Source organism: Podarcis liolepis, assembly GCF_965112155.1.
Source record: "Podarcis liolepis genome assembly, chromosome: 9".
Classification (NCBI taxonomy): Eukaryota; Metazoa; Chordata; class Lepidosauria; order Squamata; family Lacertidae; genus Podarcis; species Podarcis liolepis.
In genome coordinates, this window is record NC_139564.1 from 68,742,495 (window position 1) to 68,770,038 (window position 27,544).

Genomic DNA, 27,544 nt, shown 5'->3' on the forward strand with positions numbered 1-27,544 from the left:
AGAGGGTTCTGGAAGCTTCTCTGTGTGAAAGAAACAAGCAGAAGGTTCATGATGTTTGGGTCATTCCTTCAGAGAAGCTGAGTACAGTGGTACCTCAGGTTACATACGCTTCAAGTTACATACGCTTCAGGTTACAGACTCCACTAACCCAGAAATAGTGCTTCAAGTTAAGAACTTTGCTTCAGGATGAGAACAGAAATCGTGCTCCAGCGGCACGGCGGCAGCAGGAGGCCCCATTAGTTAAAGTGGTGCTTCGGGTTAAGAACAGTTTCAGGTTAAGAACGAAGCTCCGGAACCAATTAAGTACTTAACCAGAGGTACCACTGTACAGCTGGCTTAAACTGGTTCTGTCAAGGTCATGCTGACTTTAAAAGTAGGGCCAGAAGGAACCCTCTCTGGTGTGGTGTTCTGTATATAGTGTTAAGGTTTAGACTTATTACATAAGTTATTGTTAAGTTTAAGTTAAGTCCGCTGCAACTGGATTTCTTATGGACAGTGCTTTACCCCTCTCGCTCTCCAGGCTTCAGCGAAAGCCTGCATTCGCCCCATAGGACGCACACACATTTCCCCTTCATTTTTGGAGGGGTAAAAGTGCGTCCTATAGGGCGAAAAATACGGTATGTGGTTAGTCACTGGGAAAACAACAGGATGATGGTCTGATCCAGCAGGGTGGCTCTTGCATTCTTATATCTTCACAAGTAACGGTCACATACGAAAACAAGGTGCAAGGCTCATAGCTGTCAACCTTCCCTTTTTTTGCGGGAAATTCCCTTATTCCAGCGCCATTTTCCGCTGCTTCCCGGATTGTTAGATATCCCGTAGACTGTCCCCGGGACAGGTGAGGCTGCTGATCCCTTATTTTCGAGGCTGCTGATCCCTTATTTTCAAATCTGAAAGTTGACAGCTATGGCAAGGCTAAGCTACGAGATTAAAAGTTTGCATGAAAAGTTTAAGTGGTTAGCGGCTAAGATCGCTTGGGGGGAAGCAGAGACAACCCCAGCCTCTAACTGTTGCTGTAGGATTTCCCACTTTCCATATAGCGTGTTCTCCTTCATGGAGAGCACGTGTTGCGGTGGGGGCCGCCAGGACACTCCAAAGTTGGGGGCGGGCTAACTGATCGTTGGCCACTGATGCGATTGGGGCTTCCCTTGTTGTTGGGAAGAAATTAATGTTGCCATTTATTGATTGACAGCCAGAAATGCTAAAACTCCTTGAACGAGGCTAGGGCTTCCTCTTTTCGCCCATGCAGCGGATTGCCCGTCCCTCCCTCCCTAGAATAGGGTTGTTCGCTTTGACCTTGCTATGCCTGTCATGGGGTCGTCTGCTTTGGAGCGGGGGTCTGGTAGGAATTTTGTCCATCTGGCTGATTGGCTGGGGCCATTTGGTTTTTGCCTACTGCGTAGCAAATCGTCACAACTTGTAAGGTTCACGGTTAGGCATTGGTTTATGGTTTGGTTGGTTGAGGGGCATAGATTGGCTGTGCCTGCCCCTCTAATGCTGCTGCTGCAAGGGATTCCATTAAAGGAATTGGGGGCTAACTATTGCTTGTCCACTCTGTCAAGGGGGCTCGGGCCATAGCAATGAGCTCCTGGTTGCATTTGGGGTGAGGGCAGGTTCCCTGCTCCGCGTAACCCCCAAGTGTATTCCCCCATTCTGACTTTCGCATTGTGTGGAATGTCAGTCTGTCCCCCATGGTGGGGGCAGATAGTCGCAACCAATGCCTACGCAACCACTCACAAATTTGTATTTTAATAAAGTTGTGGCCAAAATTATGCCAAAAACCTGAAACAAAAAATTCTGTGTGATGTGTGAGTTATTGGGGTGGACCTGGGGACCTCGACACACAAAAAGGACAAACGGAAATACGCCCATAATAGTTCTTTCTTGACAAGTATTTTTCTCTGAAAGCAGCGTTTAACATCAGGTGCAAAGAAGTAGCTTAAAGTAGCTTACAGCATGATCGTTTATCTAAAACGAAACATAAGAAGAGCTTGCAGGATCAGGCCAATGGCCGATCCAGGATGGCATCCTTTTCTCACAGTGGCCGACCAGATGTCTGCGGGAAGCCTGGAAGCAGGACATGAGTGCAAACAGTCCACAAACCCCATCACCACTTCTCTCAATTAATACCCAATTAGAAAGACCTCTTCTGCAAAACCAATTAATCTCTGAAAAATCTAAGTTGGGCTTGTCAGCAGCTGTTCTCCAAGCCCATCAGTTTGATTACAAGCCAGATTTCTGGGTAGATGGCAAGGCGAATTTCACCCCTTCCAATGTTCCAAAGATGAAGAGAGGGATGCTGCTATGGACATGAAGGTCAGGAAATTATGGGATGGCTGCCCAATAGATGCATCCCACAAGTACAAATACAAGCATGCCAGGCCTGAACAAAATACCTTATGCAAGGTTGTTTCTGGATAAATCAAACAATTTATTAAAGAGTTTAGACTGCAACATTCATGTAAAACCTGGAGATTCTGGGTGGTGTCTATGTGTGTGTATACACACAGAGAGAGACACACACAGAGCACATGTACTATTTACCTGTGGCCCTCCCTACTTAAAGGTAAAGGGACCCCTGACCATTAGGTCCAGTCGGGACCGACTCTGGGGTTGTGGCACTCATCTCGCTTTATTGGCCGAGGGAGCCGGCGTACAGCTTCTGGGTCATGTGGGCAGCATGACTAAGCAACTGGCGAACCAGAGCAGCGCACGGAAACACCGTTTACCTTCCCGCTGGAGTGGTACCTATTTATCTACTTGCACTTTGACGTGCTTTTGAACTGCTAGGTTGGCAGGAGCTGGGACCAAGCAACAGGAGCTCACCCCGTCGCGGGGATTCAAACCACCGACCTTCTGATCGGCAAGTCCTAGGCTCTGTGGTTTAACCCACAGTGTCACCAGCATCCCGGCCCTCCCTACTTACTGCTGAGTAAATGAGGAAAGCACTGCCGTTTACATGCATACATATATCACGAGTGAGCAAAGTCCCACTATGTTCAATAGCACTTACCATATTTTTTGCCCTATAGGACACACTTTTTTCTCTCCAAAAATGAAGGGGAAATGTGTGTGCGTCCTATGGGGCGAATGCAGGCTTCGCGGACCTCTCCGCAAGCAGCGGGAGCGCTCCCGCTGCTTGCGGAGAGTTGCCTGCATGCTGAAGCCTGCCCGCACTGAGCTCAGCGCGTCCAGGCTTCGCGGACCTCTCAGCAAGCAGCGGGAGCTAGCGCTGGGCTCCCACGGCTTGCAGAGAGCTGCCTGTTCGGGGGCTGGGGTCGGGGGAAGCTTGGGCTTCCCCCACCCCAGCCCCGCGCCTGGGGGGGGAATTTTTCCCCCCTTTATTCCCCCCCCCAAAAAAACCCTAGATGCGCCTTATGGGACGGTGCGTCTTATAGGGCGAAAAATACGGTATTTCCTAGCAAGAATGCAGAGACATCTTGCAGCCTTACACGGATGTCAAAAGCATGCACACCAATTATGTCATGAGTGTGATAAGTACTGCCATCACTGTCCAACAGAGTGGTAAAATAGTGATGACAAGCCAGGTAAAGCAAAAACGAAAAAACCACTCTGGATCCAGAAGGGGCATCACGAAACTCGTGCACAACTTTTGCAAACACCAGCAAGATTTCCTGGGCCTTTCAATTGCCCAGGACTGAATTAATATCCTAAAAGCCCCTGGGTCAGAGGTAGGAGCCCTAGAACAGAAGCATCTCTGCATGTTCCATTTCTAACTTAACCTTCAGGGTGCTTTTATTAGCTTGTATTTCTACTTTTTACAGATGGCTGTGTTGCTTTTTTCTAGCTTCTTTGCTGCCCTCTACAGCTCATCAGTAAAACAGATGAATAAAAAGCTAGCAAAGCAAAGTTTCTTCCACAAAGTAGCTGCAAGTGGAAATAGTTACTGGCAAGATTTTAAAATTAATCATTGTCACGAGGAAATCTGACTACATGTTGTTAGCAAAAAAAAGGAAAACAAAAACTTGAAACACAAATTTTAATATTGTTGTTGTTGTTTGTTTAGTAATGTCCGACTCTTCGTGACCCCATGGACCAGAGCACGCCAGGCACTCCTGTCTTCCACTGCCTCCCTCAGTTTGGTCAAACTCATGTTTGTAGCTTCGAGAACACTGTCCAACCATCTCGTCTTCTGTCGTCCCCTTCTCCTTGTGCCCTCCATCTTTCCCAACATCAGGGTCTTTTTCCAGGGAGTCTTCTCTTCTCATGAGGTGGCCAAAGTATTGGAGCCTCAGCTTCAGGATCTGTCCTTCCAGTGAGCACTCAGGACTGATTTCCTTAAGAATGGAGAGGTTTGATCTTCTTGCACTCCATGGGACTCTCAAGAGTCTCCTCCAGCACCATAATTCGAAAGCAGTTTTTAAGATACAACATGATAAATTTTGTTAATTTGTTTCACCATGTTTTCCCCCTAGTTTCTCCTTTGAACTGCACCTTCCTTATGCTGCATTTGTTCTTAGCATCCGTCTGTCTCAGGAGATAATGGAGGAGTGCTGCTTTGGGAGTAAAGCCAAACCACTGGAGAGTTACAGCGCCTGATGTGGCTGTAGAGACCAATCACTGGAGAGACATGTTCTGTTGCAATTGGGGCAGATGAAGGCATCTAGTTGTGCTGCTGCAGATGCACCAAGGCGTTTCTTCTCTCAGTGCACCTTCCAGTGGTCATTTCTCCTCAGGCCACTGCTGTGGATACACAACCTGATGGCCTGTCTCTTGGGTGCTGCGGTAATCTTCAAGGGATTCTGATACAGTGGGGAATATACTGTTTTTAAAGGTAAAGGTAAAGGGACCCCTGACCATTAGGTCCAGTCGTGGCCGACTCTGGGGTTGTGGCGCTCATCTCGCTTTATTGGCCGAGGGAGCTGGCGTACAGCTTCCGGGTCATGGGGCCAGCACGACTAAGCCACTTCTGGAGAAGCAGAGCAGCGCACGGAATCGCCGTTTACCTTCCCGCCGGAGTGGTACCTATTTATCTACTTGCACTTTGACATGCTTTTGAATTGCTAGGTTGGCAGGAGCACGGACAGAGCAACGGGAGCTCTCCCCATCGCAGGGACCTTCTGATCGGCAAGTCCTAGGCTCTGTGGTTTAACCCACAGTGCCACCCGCGTCCCTGTTTTTAAGTCACCTTTAAAAAACCCTTTTTCATCTCAGCGTTTCTTCTGGTTAAGCAGGTTAGGGTTCAAGGCAGACTCAGTGACAAATATTTCTTCAAGGAATGAGTGTAAACGTTCCTGGTATTCAAATGGCACACCAACCCTTTTTAATACGAAAAATATTTTAGAAAAACAATGAATAACATACTTAATTTCTAGATTGATAATCTACTAAACTTTTCTATTGATAATCCATGAATAAAATAATTGCTCGGAAACTGGAAGCGATTCTCTTGAAGTTTTGGTATTTTCACGATCTTCCAAGTTTGGCCCCTACCCCATTTTTCATCTCTTTCCTTTTGTGTATTTCCTCCCCCCCCAAAAAAAACAACAACAAAAAAAAAAACAACAACCCACATTCATTGTCCTTGTGTACTAAAAACTTCCAATAGGCATCACAACTGGTAAACCACAAAAACACTTAAGGTAACTTCTTTGACAGAGGTATGTAAGGTATGCTGAGGGAATTCAATAAAGCACATTAGAGTACATTAAGAACAATGTACTAAGTAATAAATAAAGAATTTAAAACTGAAGAAGCGACTGCTAAAATGGATGCCCAGCATGCAGAAATCTGGTGTATCTACAGCTAGGGACAGAGAGTTGCATAGGAGATCACATCCTGTCAAAGTAATAATAATAATAATAATAATAATAATAATAATAATAATAATGGTGGAATTCTTTGCTATTGATGAATAACCTGGCTGTAAAAATAAAATAAAATTGTAATGGAATCCTGACAGTTAAGTCCAGTCGCAGACAACTCTGGGGTTGCAGTGCTCATCTCGCTTTACAGGCTGAGGGAGCCGGCGTTTGTCTGCAGACAGTTTTTCCAGGTCATGTGGCCAGCATGACTAAGCCACTTCTGGCGCAATGGAACACCGAAACCAGAGCAGCGCACAAAAACGCCCTTTCTCTTCCCACCGGAGTGGTACCTATTTATCTACTTGCACTTTGACATGCTTTCGAACTGCTAGGTTGGCAGGAGCAGGGACCGAGCAATAGGATCTCACCCAGTCACGGGGATTTGAACCGCCGACCTTCTGATTGGCAAGTCCTAGGCTCTGTGGTTTAACCCACAGCGCCACCCACGTCCCTTTGATGCAGCCATAGCTGCCAGTTATAGTAGTGGTAGCCACCTACTCAAATTAGGCCTATTGTAATGAATGGACTTAGGTTAGCCATGGTCATTAATTCTAATGGGTCTAACTCTTGTGCTGGACTAGTGACGACTGCCACCTAAAGGCTTTACCAAGAACATTTCAAGTCCCGCTCATCCCAGTAGAGAATGGCATCTGAAGCAAACTGCTACAACTCTAACTTGCAGATCATTTATTAACACTGATAATGTATTCTCCAGCTGCTCAACTGTGAAAGCCAGATTAGTGAATTCTATTAATTACTGTATTCACAGTTATTTTAGATTTACAATATGAGATGCAAGGAGAAAAATCAATTAAAATAACATTAAAATACAGAAGCCCTGGAATTGATGTATATAGGTACGTTTTTATACCAGATGTTATGTATGTGTTGCTATGGCAAACAAACCTTCATGTTTATTTGCATTGTTAAAAAAAACCCAAACCTGTCCTGTCCTGAACACCAGGTTGGTTTGTGAGGGGCAGAAAACCTATTATGCTTAAAACAGCACAATAAATGTTAAGTTGCAGCTTTACATGTCTTAATTAAAAAGGAACATCTTTTACACAAATTCCACAATAATAAAGTAAAATAGGTTTATCTACAGTGCCATTCAAAAAGTCTTAACTACTGTGTTTTTTTAAAAGCTTCGCTGAATATGGATATGAAAGCCATGTTCCTTGCCGCCGGGTTTAATATCCCTTATTTGATTGCTTTAATTAAAATGCAAATTTAGTTATAGTGCAGATGCGGAGACAAAAGCTTTGAGGAATACAGCATATTATATCTAAAGAACTATTAGCCCCCACATCATAACTGATGAGATTACTGCCACTGAATTGCAAAATTAACGTCCATTTCTTCGGAGCTCAGCAGAGATTATAAATTAAAGCAAGGCCTCATTACCACCTAGAGTTTTAATTTCCACAAACTACACTTCAGAACACTTAGAACTTACTGTGAATAGAGGAAACTTCAGCATTGTCACATATTAGAGTTTCAGATCAAAGCAGCGTGCCCTTTAATGGCACATCTCCCCAGGAGAGAAAAATCACGCCTCTGATGTGAGCCTGTGGAGCCTGCTATCCCTATTAAATGGAGTTAAAGTAGACCTATTGTGTGATAAATGAATCCCTCCTGATGGAAGCTGGAACGCTTAGTGGGTTGAGGCAAAGGCACAAGTTGCTTGAAAAGGCAAATATAGAAAAGAACAAGCTTAATACACACCCAGAATTGACTCCAGCACTTCCATCTTTGGGGGCCGGACAAAACTAGAAAAATAGCCATTCTGTGACCAGTTTATCTGGCGGCTGTCAAGACCCCTGCTCTGAAGTCAAAGGACACCAAGGGACCACCCAGAGAATGGCAGATGATGGGGGCAATTCACTATTTGAGACTCAGAAGTCAGGCAGAATTTTCCTTCCTGACCAGTGAACCAGCAAACAAACATCATCTCTGTGCAAGCACTGCGTCAAGGAGGTGGTACTGGGAAATATCTCCTTGCTTGGCCAAGGAAGGAGTTGATGAATGGAAGTAGCCCCAGAAAAGGCAAATATTGCTCCTGTTTTGTTTTGAACCTCAGGGGCTATGGGGTGTGTTTTTATGTTTGGGGAATGTGCTATACACATTTGGATGCTCAGCCAGAGATCTATAGATGATGGGCAATATACAAATTTAATAAAATAATTTATTGAACGACTAACACATTTAATAAATAGGAAACATGATTAAATCAAAAAAACATTTCCTTCACGTGCTGAATATTCTTTCACAGCTCTGTTAAATAAGGGAAGTATTAAACCCCACACATATATTAAGTAAAATAGAAACATTGCCACCTGACCCCACCCCCACTCACCATTTCTCCCCCTCCCCCTCTTTCCCCCTTTTCTTCCTAATGTAACACTAATGTCTCAACAAATGAAACTGACCTGTAGAAAATGTTCCATACTTTTGTAAACCAAGAAAATCTTAAATAAAAATACAGTGGACGCTCAGGTTGCGAATGTGCATCCCGCAGCGTTCGCAACCTGCAGCTGCGCGTCTGCAGACACATGGGTTGTGATTCGGCGCATCTGCGCATAGTGCTATTTAGCGCTTCTGTGCATGCGCGACCGCCAAAACCCAGAAGTAACCTGTTCTGGTACTTCTGGGTTTCGGCGGTACACAACCTGAAGCGTCTGTAACCCGAGGTATGACTGTATATAAAATAAGGGAAGTATTTGCCTGAATGAAAATGTATCTTATACCCATGCTGAGTAAGAAGATTGAATGGCTGCTGCATAAATCAGGCAAGATGCTCTATTTGAATAAAGACTTTGTCTTTAACTGTGCCGATAAAGAACTCCAGTGTGGAATTTTAATGGCAGAGATTGGACGTGTCTCTGTGAGTTATTTACAGTGGTGCCTCGCAAGACGAAAAGAATCCGTTCTGTGATTCTCTTCGTCTAGCGGTTTTTTCGTCTTGCGAAGCAAGCCCATTGACGGATTAGTGGATTAGCGCTATTAGCGGCTTTTAGCGGCTTTTAGCGGCTTATCGGATCAGCTGATAAGCGGCTTAGCGGCTTAGAAAAAGGGGGGGAGGAAAAAAACCCCGCAGGAACTCGCAAGACATTTTCGTCTTGCGAAGCAAGCCCATAGGGGATTCGTTTTTCGAAGCACCTCCAAAACGGAAAACTCTTTCGTCTGGCGAGTTTTCCGTCTTGTGAGGCATTCGTCTTGCGGGGCACCACTGTATAGCCACAGCCCATACGCAATCTGGGAACAGTGGAAGGAATGGAATGTGAATTGTAAACACTGCAGAGAACTGAACAAAGGAAGATATCAATTCATTCTCCCGACACACCAGGTCTGAGAACAATGCTTATGAAGGACTACATACACAAAATGGATTTTAGATTTATGAGAATTAACAGAGGTGCTGTAAGCAAGGAGAGATGAAATGGCTACAGGAGAAGTGATGGACATATGTTTACAACAGGAGCGGGAAACCTGATTATTTTTAAGAAACTGAATTAAATTAAAGTAATTTGGTCTGATTTGTAATAATGTGGAAAACCAATAAAAATATAAACCTACTCTAGTGTATCAGAGGCTTTCCCTAGTGTAAACAGAGGTATTTCGCTATCACCTACGACCAGATCCTTTTAACTAGAAATGCCAGGAACCAAAGCTAGCAGCATCTGAGTGCAAAGGATGTGCAAAGTATATCACTGTCACAGCCTTCCCTGCCCCTGCCACACTGCGCACTGGAACAAGAATATTAAACATTCAGCTTAGCATATTCTGCAATGAGGTGATGAGGTACAGTTCTACCACCAGTTAAAAATTCACAGCAATTCACAAATTCACAGTGTGAATTCACAATTAACAATTCACAGCTAAAATTCACAGTTAAAAATTCACAATTCACAGTGTGTTGAAAGGGCAGATGTGCTGCGTATTAGGCAACACAACCTCAAAATAACTGCTCATACTTTCTGTCAAAATGGCTGTTGTTTCCTCAACCATACTTTCTCTGTTACTAGATACTACAATTCTCTTTCTTTTGCTCACAAGATAGTCTTAACCCTTTATCCTTTCATCTCAAGGAGAATTATCTGTCTCGGGATTCATTTTTCCCTCATAAATAGTATTGTTTTCCATCTTGCTTTTGGAAACTCTTAACCTGTCAGTGGATGATACATAGTTTTTACCATTTAATTTAGATTCCCATTCATTTTACTTTAAATCCATGCCAGTATTGTGGATTTTTCAAGATAACACAGTGTTTTCTTTGGAAACACTCAAGCCTAAATCTGTGACTGGATGGTTTGCAGAACTGTCAGTTTTCTTTATTTAACCTATATTTTCCAGTGACATGTATAAATGTTGGAGCGTAAATTTAATCACAAGGTCGAATCTTCTCTTTGTTTCCATGGAATTTTATTTTGAAGTTATAAATACAGGCAACACAAAAGGACAGATATAGTAAGACAACAAGAGCCCATAAATAATTCACTGATTGCAATGCTTAGTATATCTGGATATGCTTGTGGGATGACGGTTTATTATTTATTTATTTACTCGTACAAATTTATATCGTACTTAGTCTTAAGGAAAACCCCTTAAAAACAAAGAAATAGCAGCTTCTATAAAGGTTTCAAAAAAGTGAGCAGGCACTTGGCTGCCTGTGAGATTGACTTAGAAAGTGATGTAATTTCAGCTATTCATAATAAAGTCACTCTTTCCAAGACCTCTGCATTGGCAAGAAGGTTCCCTTTTTCTGCATAGAGGAGAGGTGATATTTTATCCAGTAAATCAAACCATCTACAACCTTTCACAACTATCCAAGCATGAAAACCCTGGGGTCTGTTGTGAGCTGCAGGTGATGGATAATGTTAGCAGAGACAGGCCAGGATCCAGTTTTATTTGCCAGCATTCCCAGTTAAGCATACTCTCCTAAATGCTAGGTGTTCAATGATGTACTCAGGTTATCACAGTGCTTTACCCACATCAAGGCATCTAGAGTTGGGGCTGGGGGTAAGCTGGAGGGGTACATGCCAGTGGCAGGTGGGCCAAAGAGCAACAGATGTGAGTCTACCTTCCGGCCATGCAAAACCACACAAACCATGGACTCAGCTACATTGGCAAAGAAAAAACGCTTTTTGTGTGTTGTATATGCATTATAACACTGACACCAGATAGCACTGTGGGGTTCTGTTTTTGCCACCCCTATTTCTCTAAGTTTACAACGCATTTAACAATCTCTTCTTTGATGCATCTACATCCAACCACAGGCAAATCTGTGCAGGCAAGGAGGAGAAATTGTCACAGTTCAAGGGCGCTGTGCAGACAGATAAAAGTACTTCAATATCTGAATGAGCGTCTCCACCCCCATCGTTCTACCCGGACACTGAGGTCCAGCGCTGAGGGCCTTCTGGCAGTTCCCTCACTGCAGGAAGCCAAGTTACAGGGAACCAGACAGAGGGCCTTCTCAGCAGTTGTACCCGCCCTGTGGAACACCCTCCCATCAGATGTCAAAGAGAACAACAACTACCAGACTTTTAGAAGACATCTGAAGGCAGCCCTGTTTATGGAGGCTTTTAATGTTTGATGTATTGCAGTATTTTAATATTTTGTTGGAAGCCACCCAGAGTGGCTGGGGAAGCCCAGCCAGATGGGCTGAGTATAAATAATAATTTATTATTATTATTATTATTATTACTACTACTACTCACAGATGGGATTGGAGCAGGTTCAGTGGGGTGTGTGGCATCCCCAAACTCGGCCCTCCAGATGTTTTGGGACTACAATTCCCATCATCTCTTCCTGTTAGCTAGGGATGATGGGAGTTGTAGTCCCAAAACGTCTGGAGGGCCAAGTTTGGGGAAGCCTGCCTTAGGGCAAGGGGAGAGTCTTGAACACCAGATAGAGGCACCTGGAGTGTTGTTTTCCACTCCTGGGTTTGAAGTTCCCCAATCCTGATCTACAGGGTAGTTGTCTGTTATTCTTTGCGCAATTATGCATGCTCTGAGGCCTGAATCAATGTGAGATTTATTTATATTCTGTTGTTTTATTTGGAAGTGCCCAGAGCAGAGTACACAATCATAAAGCTGTTATATAATCAAGAAAAGTACACCAGTTCCTAAAAGCAGGAACAAAATACAACCCACATTTCAAACAATGCAAAATCAGAAAGCTGGCAGCAACAAGGCTTGTTATATACCAATACTTGTTCCAGTAACATTGACAGCTGCATATTAAACGCCCATCGAAATGAAAGCATTTTCAGTTTTTAGGAAAGATACACAAAGGCGGAGCCTGATGAATTTCAAATGGAAGAGCATTTCAGAGTTGCAGGGCCGCTTCAAAGGTCTTCTCTTTCATGCTCACTTGCCAAATCTCCCAAGATCACACTGAGAGCAAGGCCTCTGACACTGATCTTAATTTGCGTGTGTAGGTCCCCAGGCCACCCCTCAAATAACTTCACACATAACACGTAATTTTAGTTTTGATTTTTGGGCACTATTTTGGCCACAACTTTATTAAAATACAAAATCAGTGAGTGGTTGTTTAGACATTGGTTATGACTATCTGTCCCCCCGCCTGGGACAGAACTGACATCCCGAGGTCCGATCGGTAGCCAGTAGAAGAGAAAGTCAAACTTGGGGGTCATTTGAGCTAAGCGTCAGACCCACGCCGCTCACCCCAGCAGCTCCCCGAAAGCTTGCCTGCCCGGTCCTATGACAAGGATTCCCATAACAGGGATTGGGCGGCCCTGGTCCCATAACAGGGATTGGACGAAATCATGGCAAGCCCCAGGATTCCTTTAACGGAATTCCCTTCAGCGCAATAGGAGGGGCAGGCCCAGCCTGACCCCTCCACCACCAGCATATTATAACCAATGCCTAACCGCAACCTTACAAGTTGTGACGAATTGCTGAGTAGTAGGCAAAAACCAAATGGCACAGCCAATCACCAAATAGCAAAATTCCTACTAGGCCCCTGCGCCAAGGCAGACGACCCCATGACAGGCAAAGCAAGGTCAACCGGAAAGAGGGTGGGCGGGCAGGTGATCCGATGCACTCTGCAAAGAGAAAGAGAAACCAGAGTGCACCAATATTTAAAGACTATGGTCCCACCCACCCAATTTGCAACATACAATTTGCCCCAGCAACCTGGTTACCCAATCATGATGCCAGGCAACAACTATTAACCTGCCTGGCAACAAGAGGCCTGGCCTGGTGGCCCACACTGCAACACGTGCTCTCATTTATTGGAGAACACGCTTTCCAGGCAGAACTATATGGATACAACAGTAGAGTTGTGCATTCTGACCTGTGAGCACTGGCAAGTCAAGTGCCACATTTTGGACCAACTAGAACTTCAGGACTGCCCTGAAACATAGCCCCGCATACAGTATATTAAAATAGTCCAGCCTGGAGGTAATTAAAGCATGCTTGATTAAAGCAATCCAAGCATCCTCAGAATTTATAAACACACCACTTGCAACTTTCATAAAACAGGCCAGTAGTTATCTAAGGTGTTATTCTGTGGCCCTTTACCAAAAGGCAAATTCCACTGAGCACAGCGGAACAGCAGAACCATGTGTTACAAATGAAGTCTTGTGTATAACTTTCAATTTGAAAACTATATCCTTGTGAAAATACAACAGGCAAAACACTAAATGCCTTTCTCTGCTTTCACTTTGCATACAATCAAACATGAACAGCTACCAAGATGCTTATGATAAGATTAAAGAAAACTGACTACCTTTTATATTTAAAATTATTGTTATTTTTTATTAAGAAAAGAGTCTAGTAGCCTAGTTACTTCTCAAAGCCAATTCAAAACTACAAGAAAATTCAGCACACATCAAAACAGTCTTGAAATATATATTTATTACTATGCTGTAGCCTAGAATGATCACCATGAAGATAAACATGAGAACAGGAGGAAAAGGAAGTACAGATATAAGCTCACATTGCTATAATCCTTGTTTAGGTTGGCTTTCATTTCAACGTGGATGATTTTCAAGTGAAAACATTGTGCACCCCAGCAGAATGCATTCTAAAGCTGACGTTTCCAAATGTTTCATTCTTATAATAAAATTATCATCAAAGGATGATAATACCATCACTAATGCTATTTTGCTATTTTAATTCATGGCATCCCAGACAGTTGAACATTTACTCCTGTTTTCTTTTCACATGTGACCTGAACAATTAATTCAGTTATAGAGTCTCTTAAAAAACCCTTTTCTCAAGGTACTTAACCTCTGGGCCACTACTACGCTGTTTGAAATTAAAACCTACCAAAAGAATCAAGGCTTCTCACCTATAAAAAAAACCACACACACACACACAGCATTTTTTCTTTTTAAAGCACAATCACCAATTCTTAAAACCCTGCTCCAATGTTACATTTCCACATCCAAGTCTAGTTACTACTGGGGCCCCAAGCAGCACACCTTCTCCCAGGACCACAGCTTTGAACAATATTCTGTGGAAGTTTTAAACATAGCGAAAAGTGGCACAAGCAAATAATTCTTAAAACAAACGGTTTTGCAGACAACATTCCTCACACCAGTTACAAATGTGTAAAAGCAAATGAAGCACCGGCCTCTTACCTCTGCTGTACTTCCTCTGTTTTGCAAGTATGAAAAAGGTCACCAAGATTGCTCCCATCTCCACAAACTTCAGCCCCAAACTTGCTGATCCTTCACTTTAGAACTTCCTTTATCACATAGTGCAATTAAAACAATAGACTCTTGCAAACCAAGCACAGGAGAATTCTGCAGCCAAGTAACAAGGCTTCAGACTCCTTAACTGCCTGCATCACATCTGTTAGCAATATACATACTTAAGAGCTGTGCTCTCTAGCTTCCTAATTTCGATTCACATGCTTTGGGGAGTTCAGAGACCTGCTGCAAAGGGAGAGCTGGAATGGAAGACAGCATATAGCCCCATTGTCTATATGCCATGTAGGTTAATTGAGCTTGCAGCTGCTGCTACTTTAAGAAAGCTCTGAATCAGTGCTTATTACAGTGCAATTTTTTATACTTTGGCACTTACTAGTGGGCTGGTTATATTAGTGGAAAGCTGAGAGCTAAGGCAATATAACAGATAAGTGTGTGAGCCTGGAAGTCTCTGGAGTAAAATCTCACTTCAGTTGTGAGTTCAACAGGTAAGGTGCCTTCTTAAGCAAGGCACAGTCATTCAATCACCACACATAAGCCCACTTGTAATTCTGTGCCTCCTCCGCTAGAGGTCTGGAGGGCGGCAACAAGAGAGCGAGCCTTTTCTGCAATGGCTTCTCGTTTGTGCAATGCTCTTTCAAAGGAGGTACACCTCCTTACATATCTGTAGGCACCAGGCGAAAACATTCCTCTTCTCCCAGGCCCCTGGCTAATTAATCTATGGCCCTTTAAACCATAGCTGTCAACCGTCCCTTATTTGGTGGGAAACTCCCTTATCCCAGTGCTGTGTCCCACTGCTGTCCAGGATTGATGATGTCCCTTTAATTTCCCAGGTTTCATGCTCGCCTGGCTCAGGAGGGAAGCAGCGGCTCGGGGTCCTCTGCCGCAAGAGAGAGCGCGCACATAAGCTGCCGCGTCTCCGTCTCTCCCTTTTCTCCCTCGGGGCGTGTCGTGAGGAGACGGGTGGCGACGGGCGGGCAGGCAGCCCCTCTCTTGCGAGACTTCTGCCGCACTGCCAGGGGAAGCCAGAGGCGGCTGAGGAGGCGGCCTGAGGGAGGAGGAATAGGAGGGGATGGGGAGGGACGCAGGAGGGTGGCGCTTCAGCGGCCACCGCGGCGCCGCAACCGCCTCATGCCAGGCTGGCGGGCGAGAGTCTCCCTCCCTCCCTCCCTTTCTCTTGGGCAGGGAAGGGCTGATGGAACTCCTTGCACCAGGACGACAGCAGCCCCAACGTGCATAAGCTAAGCAAAATCCCTTATTTTGGCTGCTGATCCCTTATTTTCAAGGCTGCTGGTCCCTTATTATCAAATCTGTAAGTTGACAGCTATGCTTTAAACTGGGAGGTGGGTATTGTTTTTGTTTGTTATTATTGTATATATGTTTGTGTTTATATATTGTAAACCACCCTGTGATCATCAGAAGAAGGGCAGTATAGAAAATAAGTAAGATAAGGAGAATATTGCCAAGTAGCTGTATACAGTTGTGGTAAGGTATGAAGTGTTTTGAACATGCAGAGGCATAAGGTGGGCACTTAGGGCTTGCCAAAAATTAGGAAATTGGTTAGCAAAAGTATGGCACAGATTTGCATAAAATTTGCATATGCCTATGAGTGCATGCATGGAAATAATTTCCATAATTTAAAAACTAATACAATACTGTCTCACTGTAGTGAGGAAGACTGGGACCAGTTGACCTGTGTGCCTGCCCAGTTTGTTGTCCAAGTGCTAAATACTCATGATCCAGCATTCAACAAAAGAGGTTTAAAGACTGTCTCAAGGCATATCTAAAAAAAAATGTATAAACACTGACAATTGGTGTTATAGGAATTCTAAGGTCTTATATATATATAAAATAAACATTCATAAATGTAGAAGGCAAACATAAACATAAGCATATAAACCATGTGTCTGAAATAGTACAGGAGAACAATCCTGAAGCCATCTTGGCTCTTCCAGTAACCTCAAATATTCTCCCCATTGTCTCTTTGCTCACAAACCCTGTCTTAAGGGCGTATTTGTATTTGAATAGGTGATCCTGTGACCTGGATTCAGGAACTAAGTATTTAGCATCTTGAAAGGAATGGCCAGGTTGCCCAGGTAAAGCAATCAAGTGACCATTATCAGTATCCTGCCAGACAGGATTTCTGCTGTAGCCCGCCTCCTTCTGTGATGTATGTATGATGTTTTGAGGGGTGGTCTTCAGCTACAGGGTGGGTAATTTCAAAAGTCTATATAAGGGCTTGCACACCATTGTTCTGGGTCCCTCCTGCCTCTTGTGTGTGGTTAGTGAGCACCCTGTTGCAACAGTTAATAAAGATTCAGTCTTACTAGCTGCCTCGCTTCTCAATATTCTCTAGTTGGCCTCTGTTATTTTCTCCTACCAATAGAGAACCTACCGTACTTAAGGACTCTGTACGGGTTCTTGGATACCCCATAAAGGGAAAGCATGTTCTCCTTCATGGAGAGCACGTGTTGCGGTGGGGGCTGCCAGGACACTCCAAAGTTGGGGGGCGGGCTAATTGATCGTTGGCCACTGATACGATTGGGGCTTCCCTTGTTGTTGGGAAGAAGTTAATGTTGCCATTTTTTGATTGACAGCCAGAAATAGTAAAAGTCCTTGCACGAGGCTAGAGCTTCCTCTTTTCGCCCGTGCATCAGATTGCCCGTCCCTCCCTCCCTAGAATAGGGTTGTTCGCTTTGACCTTGCTATGCCTGTCATGGGGTCGTCTGCTTTGGAGCGGGGGCCTGGTAGGAATTTTGTCCATCTGGCTGATTGGCTGGGGCCATTTGGTTTTTGCCTACTGCGTAGCAAATCATCACAACTTGTAAGGTTCACGGTTAGGCATTGGTTTATGGTTTGGTTGGTTGAGGGGCATGGATTGGCTGTGCCTGCCCCTCTAATGCTGCTGCTGCAAGGGATTCCGTTAAAGGAATTGGGAGCTAACTATTGCTTGTCCACCCTGTCAAGGGGGCTCGGGCCACTGCAAGAGCTCCTGGCTGCATTTGGGGTGAGGGCAGGTTCCCTGCTCCGCGTAACCCCCAAGTGTATTCCCCCATTCTGACTTTCGCATCGTGCGGAATGTCAGTCTGTCCCCCACAGTGGGGGCAGATAGTCGCAACCAATGCCTACGCAACCACTCACAAATTTGTATTTTAATAAAGTTGTGGCCAAAATTATGCCAAAAATCTTAAACAAAAACTTCTGTGTGATGTGTGAGTTATTGGGGTGGACCTGGGGACCTCGACATGCAAAAGGAGCAGTTTTTTCTTATAACAGTTGGGAAGAAATGGCCTATGAGCGCTTCAATTGGAGAATAGCCTTTACCAAAGGTGTCATGGGCTTTGAAGTCGCTCAAACTCAAGACGAAAGGGAGAAACTAGCTAAGAAGAAGGAACGCTTGGCAAGCCCTCACTGTGATCAACTCCCACCCAGAAACCTATGTCCCCACTGTGGAAGAACGTGTGTATCCAGAATTGGCCTCCATGGTCACTTACGGACTTACTGTTAAAACCGTGTTCATGGAAGACAATATTACTCAGCTACGAGTGATTGCCAAAGAAGACTGATGAGCAACTTCAAGGCCACACTCATCCATCTTACAGTTCTTTATCTGCAAGCTGGATTTGGGACTACAGCCTATCCAAGTAGAAAACACATATCCACCCTACAAATGTTCAGTATTATTTACATAGCAGTGTAAGTGTGCATAGTATGTTAGAGAGTACCATAAACAGAAGACTGATCCCTGCCTCAAATAGTACACTGTCTCTTTAAGGCTTATTAGTTAACTATTATTATTTGAGCAATTTTTAAACAAAACTCTTAAGAAGTTTACAACATAAATTAAGACACCATAAATTGAAAAAGCAAAGCCAACCAAATTCCCATTCCGCCCCCCGGACTTATGCTACCATTTCACTTGTAAATCCAGCCTATTTAATGTTATGTATCATATTGTTTTCAAATGAAACCTTTGCAAAATACAACTGTAAGCATCTCCCCCAAGGAAAGACAACAGACTTACTGTGCTTACACGTGTAGAGCTTTTGTTCCCCCACAGTGTGGCAGCAAAGCCTTTAGCAAAAGAAAGCATTTGCCTTAAAACACAACACCATAGGTTGCATAGAGTGGCAGAAAAGAGGCTGCGACTGGATGCTATGGATGTTGTCAAAAGCAGGGAGTTAGTGCAGAGAAGCTGGAAGATGCAACTATCTTGGCAGGGCAAAGGCATATGGCCAAGGATTTTGGTACTAGGCTCCAGCCATCGGTAACTGGTTCAAACTCCAAAGTTCTTATACCCATTTAATGCCTTTTAAAGCATTTGTCGCATTGCAGAATCTAAAGTTAAACATAACAATACAGTGGTACCTCAGGTTACAGATGCTTCAGGTTACACACTCCGCTAACCCAGAAATAGTACCTCGGGTTAAGAACTTTCCTTCAGGATGAGAACAGAAATCGTGCGGTGGAGGCAGCGGGAGGCCCCATTAGCTAAAGTGGTACCTCAGGTTAAGAACAGTTTCAGGTGAAGAACAGACTTCCAGAACGAATTAAGTTCTTAACCTGAGGTACCACTGTACATAAAACATTTGAATAAAACACAGGAAATGTGTGTTTTAAAGTCACAAAATATTCCTGGGTAAAATGATTTTTTAAAAACCACAACAGATAAAACAAGCAGTCAACCCAAGCGTCTGAAGTTCTAGGCAAGCCCAGTTGTAGAATATAAGTCCTCTTTCAAGATAAAACCTGTGACAGGTGGAACGAGATAAGCCTACAGAATATTTTGGAAAGCCTGCAGTATTGCTCTCTAACAGAGCTTGGGTGGCAACAAATGCCACAGAAGTAGCGCTGCTACAGAGAATGCCTTCTGCCTCGTATCTGGCATATCTTGGTGACTGTTCTGCTCTGCTCTGATCAGGGCAGGACCTCAGCAAATGTTGAGGGAAACTCCTCACAACCAGTTAACAACAGACGCGAGGTCAGAAGCGCCATGACAAAGGTAATCTGAAAAGCAAAGACTGTGTTCAGCCAGGATCAAAGCATGAAAAAGCAACCCAGAAGTTCTAAGTGGAGATCAGCAGCAGGAAAGGTCAGTGGAAGGTAACATCACCACAGTTAACCACAAGTATTTAGGACATGGTGAAGAACAGTTTTGGGCTAGGAGGCTGGCTCTTTATCTACCCCAATGCCTCTGGGCAACGTATCACCAGTTTGAAATCAAAATGTGTAGGCAAAAGCGTACCACTCTGCAAGTCTCAACAGAGCCTGGAAACCAGTTGTGGCAAGTAGCAGGTTGGCCTTCATGCCCCTCTGTGGGTGCCCAGAAGATCTGACTGAGCCCTGAAAACAAGATGTTGGATGACAGGTGCATTCAGTTTGATCCAACAATGTTCTTCTGAGGTTCCAGAGCAGGAGTGGCCCAACAGATGCCATTGGACTACACGTCCATCATCTCTGCCCTACTGGAGGACCATAGCTTTCCTAACTCTGCTCCTGGAGGCAGTTTCTCTTCCGAACTCTGGGTGTTCACTGCTGAACAAGTGAGTGAATGCATTTCCTTCTCTGGGAAATATCAGATCCTTCTTGGTGGCTGCGGTTGCTGGAGGAAACTGCTGCGTGGACCCACCTATAGACTGCTCTGCCCATTCAACCCGATAACAGACCATTAAAGCACTCTGGGGCAGCTGAAGTGACTTAATCTGATTCAAAACTTGCTGAGCGAACACAACTCTTCCTGAGATCCGTTCAATATTAAGTTAGTACCACAAGGTCGTCCCTAATCAGCACTTAATTTTAGTGTATTGTCATAAAGTGATATGAATCAATTTCATAAATCTTTAACGATTGCTCTTTAAAGAATTGAGATTGTCTGCTGCCTCAAGCTACTGCATAAAGGTTCCTTGTTACTTTCCCATCCATCAGTTTACATTTCTAAATACTGAGACAGCCACTTCCTAGCTGATTACACTGTTTGGTTTCACGTGAACAACTGTATTGAATTGTTGGATTCCTAGACTGATCCATTTACAGAAACTTTAACCTTACATTCTTAAGTCGACCATCTTCAATAGTGGGAAAGCCCACTCAGATAGTGGCCAAAGTGATGGAGGAAAGGTGGATCTGATAAGAGGCTGCAAGCCTCCAGCTGGGGGGTGATGACTTATAAACGTCACAGGCCCCAAGGGGTGGGGAGAAGCCTGAATAAAGCAAGGACAGTCTCTGGAAGGAGGGTGTTGTATTGGGTGCCACCTATGGCTGATTAGCCCATATATATGGCAAGTGAGAGTCTGAGGCAAGGAGGTCTGGGCCCTCGTAGACTCATCAAGTGCCCTCACCACAGTGCAAGTGGAGATGCTAACTCAAGAGCCAAGGCTAGCTGCTCACCCTCTTAAATACATCATGGCACTTGAGAGCTTCATGCCCACAGTGCTTGGGATGGGAGTTGGGGTGGAATAGGTCTTTGACTGTGCAGGGGTCAATATTCTCCAACACACTCCTTGGCTTAGTGGAGTGTCCTTTTGTGCCCTGCTCACCAGTTACTATTGGATCTTCTGGTGACATATTCTTCTGGTATTCTGTTGACATATTCATTCAGTGCCTATAGAACAGGCTTCCTCAACCTTGGCTCTCCAGATGTTTTTGGCCTACAACTCCCATGATCCCTAGCTAGAAGGACCAGTGGTCAGGGATGATGGGAATTGTAGTCTCAAAACATCTGGAGGGCCAAGGCTGAGGAAGCCTGCTATAGAAAGTTGAGCTTGGGATTTTTACCTGGAAGCATTTAATATGGATTTGTTGCTAAGTCTGGCAATACTTGTGAATAGAAGTGGAACTGAAGTGCTATTTTTTAATGCTATATGAAGGTTTAAAGAGAGTGAGGGGGCCAAAAGACAAAAAGGCCAACATCCTCAACAAAGAATGGGAGAAGTTCTGCTTTCTAGGCTATGAAAGAGAAAGCACAGTTCTATTTTTCTAGAAAAAGAGGTGCCAGAACTCACTGTGAACACCTCCCTTGTTCTCTTATAATGACAATGGCACTCACCTGAGTTCTGGTGAGTTCTGTCTTTTTTAAAAAAAAGCACCAGGAAAGTGATTTGCTTCATCTGCTCTGTGGCTGTTGCCTTCTCCAGAAAGTGCAATGTGAAATTCACGACACATAGCACTTCCTCACAAAACGTTCCTCTTGCTTCTGAGGTCCGGGAAAAGGTCAACAAGCGAAAAACAAAACTTAAAGTGCTATTGTCTCTCTTCACAAGATCCGTAGCTCGAAGCAAGTGCTACGCTGACCTTGTTTAAAATCCCCCATGCAATTTCTGGGTGGAGGGGACCCTTCAAGGATGAACAAGCAGCGAAGGGAGGACCTTCTAACTGCTAGTGAGAACCTTTTTGGCCACCTGCCTTTGCCCTATCAAAAGGACATAAATGTATTAATGCAGAAGTTGCAGGTGCCTAGACGCACAGTTGCAAGAAGAGCGGAGGCCATCTCTGCTGACCTGAAACATCAGCCGGTGCGTGATGTAAATAACTGTCTGTCTTTTGGACTTTGTCTTGATGAAAGCACTGACCTATGTGACATTTTGCAAGTAGCAGTTATGGTGCACATGTTGTTCAGCATTTTTTACAGTGAAAGAAAGTTTCTGGAACACGCAAAGGGAAAAACAGGAAGTGAGGGTGTATTTCTGACCTTCAAGAACTATGCCACAGAAATTAACTTGCTGCTTCAGAATCTGACATCCATCACAATGGATGGGACACCCACAATGGTGGGCAGAATCAATGGAGTCATTGCTCACTGCAAGAAGTTTGTTTCCAAGTTTGTTTCATAGCACTGCAGCGTTCACCGGGAAGTACTGGGTGCGAAAGTACTCTGGTTTGTGCACGGCATGGGAATAGTTATCCAGATAATGAATTCTATCCATGCTGCCCCTTTGCAGCACAGCCTTTCCAAGCTACATCTGAATTAACTGTTTCTGGCTGGTGGGGGGAACCCTGGTTCTGAATGGGGTAACCAATTGAAGTGCAGAGTGTTTTAGGACCAGGACATTCGCAGGGAAACCAAAATGCTTGTTTACAAAGCTATTGTACTACCAACCTTACTGTATGCTTTTGAAACATGGACCACTTATAAATGCCATCTCCAACTCCTTGAAAGATTCCATCAATGGTGTCTCCAAAAAAAATTACACATCACTTGGGAAGACTGGTGAACTAATACCAGTGTACTGGAAGAAGCAAATATCACCAGTGTCAAAGCAATGATTCTTCAACATCAACCTCGTTGGACTGGTCATGTTGTGCGGATGCCTGATTATCGTCTTCCAAAGCAACTACTCTATTCCGAACTTAAAAATGGAAAGCGTAATGCTGGTGGTTAGCAAAAGAGGCTTAAAGACTGTCTGAAGGCAATTTTTTAAAAATGTAGTATAAACACCAACAATTGGGAAACACTGGCCTCAAGTGCTTCAATTGGAGAACAGCCTTTACTAAATGTGTCATGGGCTTTGAAGACACTCGAACTCAGGACACAAGGGAGAAACGTGCTAAGAGGAAGGCACTCTTTGCAAATCCACACTGTGATCAACTCCCACCCAGAAACCAATGTCCCCACTGTGAAAAGACATGTGGATCCAGAATTGGCCTCCACAGTCACTTACAGACTCACTGTTAAAACCGTGTTCATGGAAGACGATATTACTCAGCTACGAGTGATTGCCAAACAAGAAGAACTGTGCCCCTGAAGAACCAGCTGTGCAGCCTGTGGGTCATTTTGGACTCACAGCTGTCCATGGAGGTGCAGGTTAATTCTGCGTCCAGAGCAGCTGTCTACTAGTTCCATCTGGTACGCCAGCTGAGACCCTACCTGCCTGCACACTGATTCATAACAGTTCCCTTGGATGAAATTGAAGTAGTCACACATTTTCGAGTCTTGTTTACTGGTAAGAAATGACAGCACTGCCACTTCTTCTCTTGCCAGTGGGCAAGCAAAACTGTGACAAATATTCCACAATGCTGTGAAGCTGCCTTGCACTCTCATCTGGCATATGTTAAAGAATACTACAGTGTTTTATTTTTATTGCATCATCAGATACTACTGATCCCAGCAGTGTCAGCAAAGGACTCTATTTATAGTACACTGCCAAGTGTGCCTGAGGCTGACTGAAATTATTTGTCTAAAAATAATTTTGCTCTCCATGAATGTGGCCTTTTGTGTTGTATCTCAGGGAGATAAAGACTTCCCTGTTAATGTTTGCAGACCAAGCCATTGTTAAAGACACAAACATTGGCTATGGTGGTGGGGCAAGCAGTTTTGTAAAGTTCATATTTACTAATATTCAGGTAAGGCTGTCTTTTGACACGCAGCCAATTTACAGCTCATGCAAATGTGTGGTGCATGCAAACATTTCAGGATTAATTTGTGGTGGCAAAGCAGCGTTAGCTACAACATGTTCAGGTAGTTGCAAGTTGCCCATCAGCCATTCGCAGGCCACCTTGAGTTTTTCTTGCCTGTCTGGAACTGCCAGAACTACCACCTGGCAGCCCATACTACATGAATGGCTAAAAGGTAAAGGACCCCTGACAGTTTAGTCCAGTCATGAACGACTCTGGGGTTGCGGCGCTCATCTCGCTTTACTGGCCAAGGGAGCTGACGTTTGTCCGTAGACAGTTTTTCCGGGTCATGTGGCCAGCATGACTAAGCCGCTTCTGGTGAAACCAGAGCAGTGCACGGAAACACCATTTACCTTCCCGCCGGAGCGGTACCTATTTATCTACTTGCATTTTGACATGCTTTCGAACTGCTAGGTGGGCAGGAGCTGGGACTGAGCAACGGGAGCTCACCCCATCACAGAGATTCGAACTGCCGACCTTCTGATTGGCAAGCCCTAGGCTCAGTGGTTTAGACCACAGCGCCACCCGCGTCCCTATTTATGCATGGCTACTGAGCAGCAATTGGCTTACTGGGTCAAATAGTTTTGCAGGTCTGAACTAAAGCATTTTCTTATGTTTTAATTACATTTTTAATAGTTCTTTTAGATATAGTATTAAAAATAACTCAAAATAATGCCAAAGCATTACTGTTCCATATTTTCTGTTTTGAATACATATTTTTTTTGTACTAGGATCTAGCAAGCTTTCTGCTGCTTGAGATACAAGGAAACTTCAGTTCAGTCTGAATTATTAAACACTTGTTAGATCTGCTACAGTTCGTAAAAATCTGACATTCTGACATTCCACATTATGTTGATGTGTTATAAAAAAGCTGAATGCATTTGACAACCACATAAAACCCCCACCAAATTCCTATAAGTCGGGTCCTCCATCATGGAGGACGGTGTTGCGGAGAGATCACCAGAAACTGCCTACCTGTTGTGGGGCGGGACCGTTTGGATGGCCACAACACCCCATTGCTTGCCCCTCTGCTGCTGGGGCGGAAATTTGGTCAGTTGGATTGGCTATCGGCTGCTGAGGGGCTACTTAAGCTGCTGCACATCGCTGGAGAGTTTCACTTTCTTGCAACGTGCAGCGGATCACCCACCCTCCTCTCCCTATATTTAGGGTTGTTCTTATGGCCTTGCTATGCTTGTCTATAGGGACGCGGGTGGCGCTGTGGGTTAAACCACAGAGCCTAGGACTTCCAGATCAGAAGGTCGGCGGTTCAAATCCCCACGACAGGGTGAGCTCCCGTTGCTTGGTCCCTGCTCCTGTCAACCTAGCAGTTCGAAAGCACGTCAAAGTGCAAGTAGATAAATAGGTACCGCTCCGGCGGGAAGGTAAACGGCGTTTCTGTGTGCTGCTCTGGTTTGCCAGAAGCGGCTTAGTCATGCTGGCCACATGACCCGGAAGCTGTACGCCAGCTCCCTCAGCTAATAAAGCGAGATGAGCACCGCAACCCCAGAGTCGGCCATGACTGGACCTAATGGTCAGGGGTCCCTTTACCTTTACCTATGCCTTTCTATGGGGTCGTCTGTTTCGGTGGCCAGGTAGGATTTTTGCCATTTGGCCGATTGTCTGGTGCCACTTGGTTTTTGGCCACCGTGTAGCAGATCGTCACAACTTTGTAAGGTTGGTGGTTAGGCATTTGGTTCAATGTTTTGGGGAGGGGATGTGGTTGGCTGTGCCTGCCCCTCCATTGCTGCTGCCAGGGAATTCCGTTAAAGGAATCCAGGGCTCGCCCTGCTTTTGTCCGAACCCTGTCAAGGGGCTAGGGCCACGCCAGAGCCCCTGGGAGCATCTGGGGTGAGCTGTGAGATCGAAACCAGCTTCTCGCTCCCCCAGGATGCTTTCCCTTACTGACATATGGTGGTGTCCAGTGTCAGTCCTGTTCCTGCCACCGTGCAGGTACATGTAGTCTGGAACCAATGCCTAAGCAACCACTCACATGCTGTAATCAATAAAGTTGTGGCCAAAACTTGATGCCAAAAACCTTAAACTAAAATCTGTGTCTATTGTGTCTTCCTTTGGGGGTGGTTTTGGGGGTCTTCACATGCAATTCAGGAGAGTAAATATACAGCAAAATCAACAAATTTGGAAATTCTGAAATGATGGGTGAAAAGCTTTGAAAAGGAAGTCTATTATCCTGGAATAATTAGTAATATTTAATATGGAAATGCATTATGCGTAGAAAGATAATGACCGCTCCACACTTAAAACGGGGCGCGCCCTTTGCATGGACGCGCGCAGCCCCTAGATCTGGAGCGGCTCCAACAGCATAGGCTTGGTTTGCCTTCCCTCAGGTGGGATACCTGGAGGTCTCCGCCTACCTCAGTCAGTTGTCCAATCCCACCTGGGGGAAGCGTTGCCAAGGAGACCAGGACAGGTAGGGGAAGGATTACCTGCCCACACAATAGAGGGAGGATCTTACCTGGGAATCCTCACTTGGCTCCAGAGCTTCTCCCACCCTGCCCACCCTCAGTTAATGTCTTCCTTTGCAGGTTAGCTTTTCTTCACAGGTTTTGTAGGTTAACTTTTCTTCACAGGTATGTGGGCGCTGCTACGTTAAGGTCGCTGTTAAAGGGCCGGAAAGGAATTTCCCTGCATTGGCAGGTTTCACCTTTCCCGTAGCAAAACGTCACAACTTTGGCGGTATCAGGCCTTGGGCGGAATCCTTTAGTCCATCTTCCTCTTTGCGGTGGCGATATAAGGGTTCCCCGTTAAAGGGGTTTCTGAAGGGAGGCTTTGACCATATGCCGAAAGGTCGTCATTGCTCTCCCCTGCGACGGCGGCGTAACATATGTTCTCCAGAGCTGGCCCATCCCCCCCCACACACTGGATAACCCTGATGCTCCCTAGGTCCCCAGCTGGGGATTGGGGAGGGAGAACGCCCAATGCCTGAGCCAAGGTCTACTCACATTTGAAATTTAATAAAGTTGTGGCCAATTTAATCCCATAGCACGTTGTCATGAGTCGTTATTCCACATGACGGGGGGGACGGACCGCTCAGGATCAGGGGACTCCACCTGTCCACGCAAATGTGTTGTCCTAAAGAGGAACAGTTAAATGCTGGGGGTTTTTTTTATGAGGACACTCTCTCTCTCTCTCTCTCTCTATATATATATATATATATATAAAACACGGTGAATGGAACACATTGTGGATATGAGCACATATTGAAGCACACACTGATATCATGCTTACTTTCCTTCAGTTAAATGTATGAAGCAGGGGTAGCTAAAGTTATGTCTTCCCATCAGCCGACATGGCTTAATAGTCAGGTATGAGGGGAGGGCACCAAATTGGCTAATCCAGTTGGTATGAATTGTGAAAGATATACACATATGTTTTGTTTTAAGTAGTTTTAAGTAGTTTCAAGAAATTGGGCAGTGTTCTCGAAGCTACCAGTATGAGTTTGACCAAACTGCGGGAGGCAGTGGAAGACAGAAGTGCCTGGCGTGCTCTGTTCCATGGGGTCACGAAGAAGTGGACACGACTAAACGACTAAACAACAACAAAACATACACATATGTACATAAGTATTGGGTTCCTACCCAGATTTGCTAAAGTTTCTTAAAATGAATGAATGCCACACATATTTTACATGTGT

The 27,544-nt window shown here is 44.7% G+C and overlaps 1 protein-coding gene across 6 annotated transcripts in view; it reads right to left on the reverse strand.

Annotated features, from left to right (window-relative positions):
• The window catches only part of KCNIP4 (potassium voltage-gated channel interacting protein 4), a 406,334-nt gene that overhangs the window by 207,967 nt on the left and 170,823 nt on the right, over positions 1-27,544 (reverse strand). The window contains exon 1 of one of the 6 annotated variants that reach the window (XM_083460633.1): positions 14,434-14,758. The exons of 4 other annotated variants lie outside the window; for them this stretch is intronic. In XM_083460633.1, coding sequence (XP_083316759.1) covers positions 14,434-14,491 — 58 coding nt within the window. In that variant the 5' untranslated portion in view covers positions 14,492-14,758. Of the gene's footprint in view, positions 1-13,787; positions 13,810-14,433; positions 14,759-27,544 lie in introns of those variants that run through there. One more of the 6 variants, XM_083460626.1, reaches the window with a different exon arrangement.